The sequence below is a fragment of the Zerene cesonia genome, chromosome 4 (genome assembly GCF_012273895.1).
Source record: "Zerene cesonia ecotype Mississippi chromosome 4, Zerene_cesonia_1.1, whole genome shotgun sequence".
Lineage (NCBI taxonomy): Eukaryota > Metazoa > Arthropoda > Insecta > Lepidoptera > Pieridae > Zerene > Zerene cesonia.
The window spans coordinates 3,311,433-3,313,725 of record NC_052105.1 but is presented as its reverse complement, the minus strand read 5'-3'; the positions used below and the strand labels follow the sequence as shown (position 1 = coordinate 3,313,725).

Sequence of the window (2,293 nt, the reverse complement as noted above, 5' to 3'; positions counted from 1 at the left end):
TAAGCATCGTGACAAGCTCACATTAAATTTCAACAGTGGCAGTAGTGGATCAAGCGGTTCTAAGGGATTGCACTTAAATCTGGGACCCATAGCACCACCTCGAGATTTAGTTGATGCGTCTCTTCCACTTGACCGACAAGGGTGAGTTTCAAATGACATGATACAGATATTTAATTAAAATTTTTACATTTTTAAATTTTCTCATTAATTATTCACTCACTCGCATCATGTTCTGATTATAGAATATATTAATTATCTTATAAACAATTGTTTTATAATTTCAGGTGGTATCATGGAACGTTGTCGCGCGTAGAAGCTGAAAGTTTGCTCAGAGATGCAGAGGAAGGGGCTTTCTTAGTTCGGAATAGCGAGTCTGCTAAACATGATTACTCGCTCAGTTTGAAGTAAGTAGAACATTTTTTTATCAGAAGATAACAAATATCTTCATACGCGTATCAGTATATTGATATATAGTAGTGAGTCACGATATTGATTAATTATTTATTTAATTTCAGGTCTACCCGTGGTTTTATGCACATGCGTATATGTCGTGGAGGTGATGGATATACTTTGGGAGGGGCCTCAACTGCATTTCCTACAGTGCCTGCTTTAATGAGACATTATGTTACGGCTCAAAGACTACCGGTCAGGGGAGCGGAACATATGGCTCTGTCAACTCCACTACCAGCCGTTATGCTTTGAGGACAGAAGTAGACTGTGGGCATCGTCCACTGGATTTCTTCTGACACGCAATCAACTTATTGGCGATTGCTTGAGTTGCTCGAGTTCATTCTGCCAAGGCCTGAAGATTTGAAAGACTTCGGGGTGGAGGAGGAAAAATCGCCAATGATTTTAGTTGCGTCCGCTTTCAGGTTTCAGTTAGCATCGCATTCAGACGGGTGTAAATATGGAAGCAAGTTTTCTTTTAGAAATTTTTGATACATTAGCAGTTGTATGTGTATCTCTGTATAGTTTTAGCGTCCAGTGAATAATACCAAAGAGTTTTAGGATATGTTTAGCTTTTTAAGGGGCTTTTGTATTTTAACCGCTCGGAATACACTATTTCTTATTATGCTAGTCCATACACCGCAGCAACCTGTATTCTTAAATAATTAATTTATTAGTGAATGTAATCATCTTATTTATTTCATATTCACATTATTATAGCTATTATCAGAACGTAGTTTTGTTATCGCTTGCTATTAATTCATTACAATCATTCTAAGATGTGTAAACACTCATTTATGGGTTTATTTATTGACGTAAATGATAAGTTCGTAATGTAACCACAAGCAATTTTATGTATTTTTATGTGTTTTATGTACATAATTTGGGGCCTAATTATATTACTGGGCTGGATTTGGCGGGTTCGATATTTAAGTATCATTCATGCACAAAAAGTCAGAATAATATCTGATGTACACTAACTGAAAACAATATAGTCCACATAGTCCGTTCGTTGACTTAAATAGTATTAAAGTGGTAGTGATTCATCGTTTTCAAGGCGGTCACGAATACCGTATCGATTTTAAGCAAGGTACAAACTGGTACACGCATTGTGACAGACCTTTAACTAGCTATTTATACCGTAATAGACTAAGGAGTTTTAATTTTTGCACCGTAGTTATTAAATAGTTTTTCATCCACGTAATAAAATATTGAGCTTAGATTAAGAGTACAACTTGAATACTATGCGATTCAATTAAGAATAGGAACGTCAATGACCTTCTTGTGTCAATTTCGTGTCAAATGTCTTTTGAAAAATACGATTTTCCTGGAAATTTTCTTTTCATAATCGGTTTATTTTATTTTGCCTGACTTTTACCACTTATTATGCTGTGCCTTTTCATAAATTTTAAAGACACACATTTTTGTAATTTAGATTATTATTATTTATGATATATTAATTCGTTTTCATTAATACCAGTAACGACACAAAATAGCAAAATCTCGATCCTATCCCTAGTTGCATCGCATAGTAAATCGTTTAATTTATTCATTGTAAATCCTTTACGATGTCAGATTGCAATTCTATAAAAGAATACATCGCGGTCAGAACAATACATTCGCTATAATTGATGTCATGTTATACAGAAGTAACAGTGGGCGTTATATATATGAAAAAAAATAACCGTAGTTCTCTGTTATGGCACATAATGTATGCGTAAGTAAGATCATAGAAAGATTGCACATGTTATGTAACAGTCACTTTGACTTATTTATATTTTTTGTTACATTAGATATAAGTAGAAATACCTATTTATGGGCCTTGTGTTATGGGGTTTTCATTTGG

The 2,293-nt window shown here is 34.3% G+C and overlaps 1 protein-coding gene across 1 annotated transcript in view; it reads left to right on the top strand.

The window, feature by feature from the left end:
- LOC119839782 overlaps positions 1-1,883 on the top strand; it is a 129,117-nt gene extending 127,234 nt beyond the window's left edge. The window contains exons 6-8 of the mRNA XM_038366223.1: positions 5-141; positions 285-404; positions 516-1,883. Coding sequence (XP_038222151.1) covers positions 5-141; positions 285-404; positions 516-702 — 444 coding nt within the window. The 3' untranslated portion in view covers positions 703-1,883. The remainder of the gene's footprint in view (positions 1-4; positions 142-284; positions 405-515) is intronic.
- The last annotated feature ends 410 nt before the right edge of the window (positions 1,884-2,293 follow it).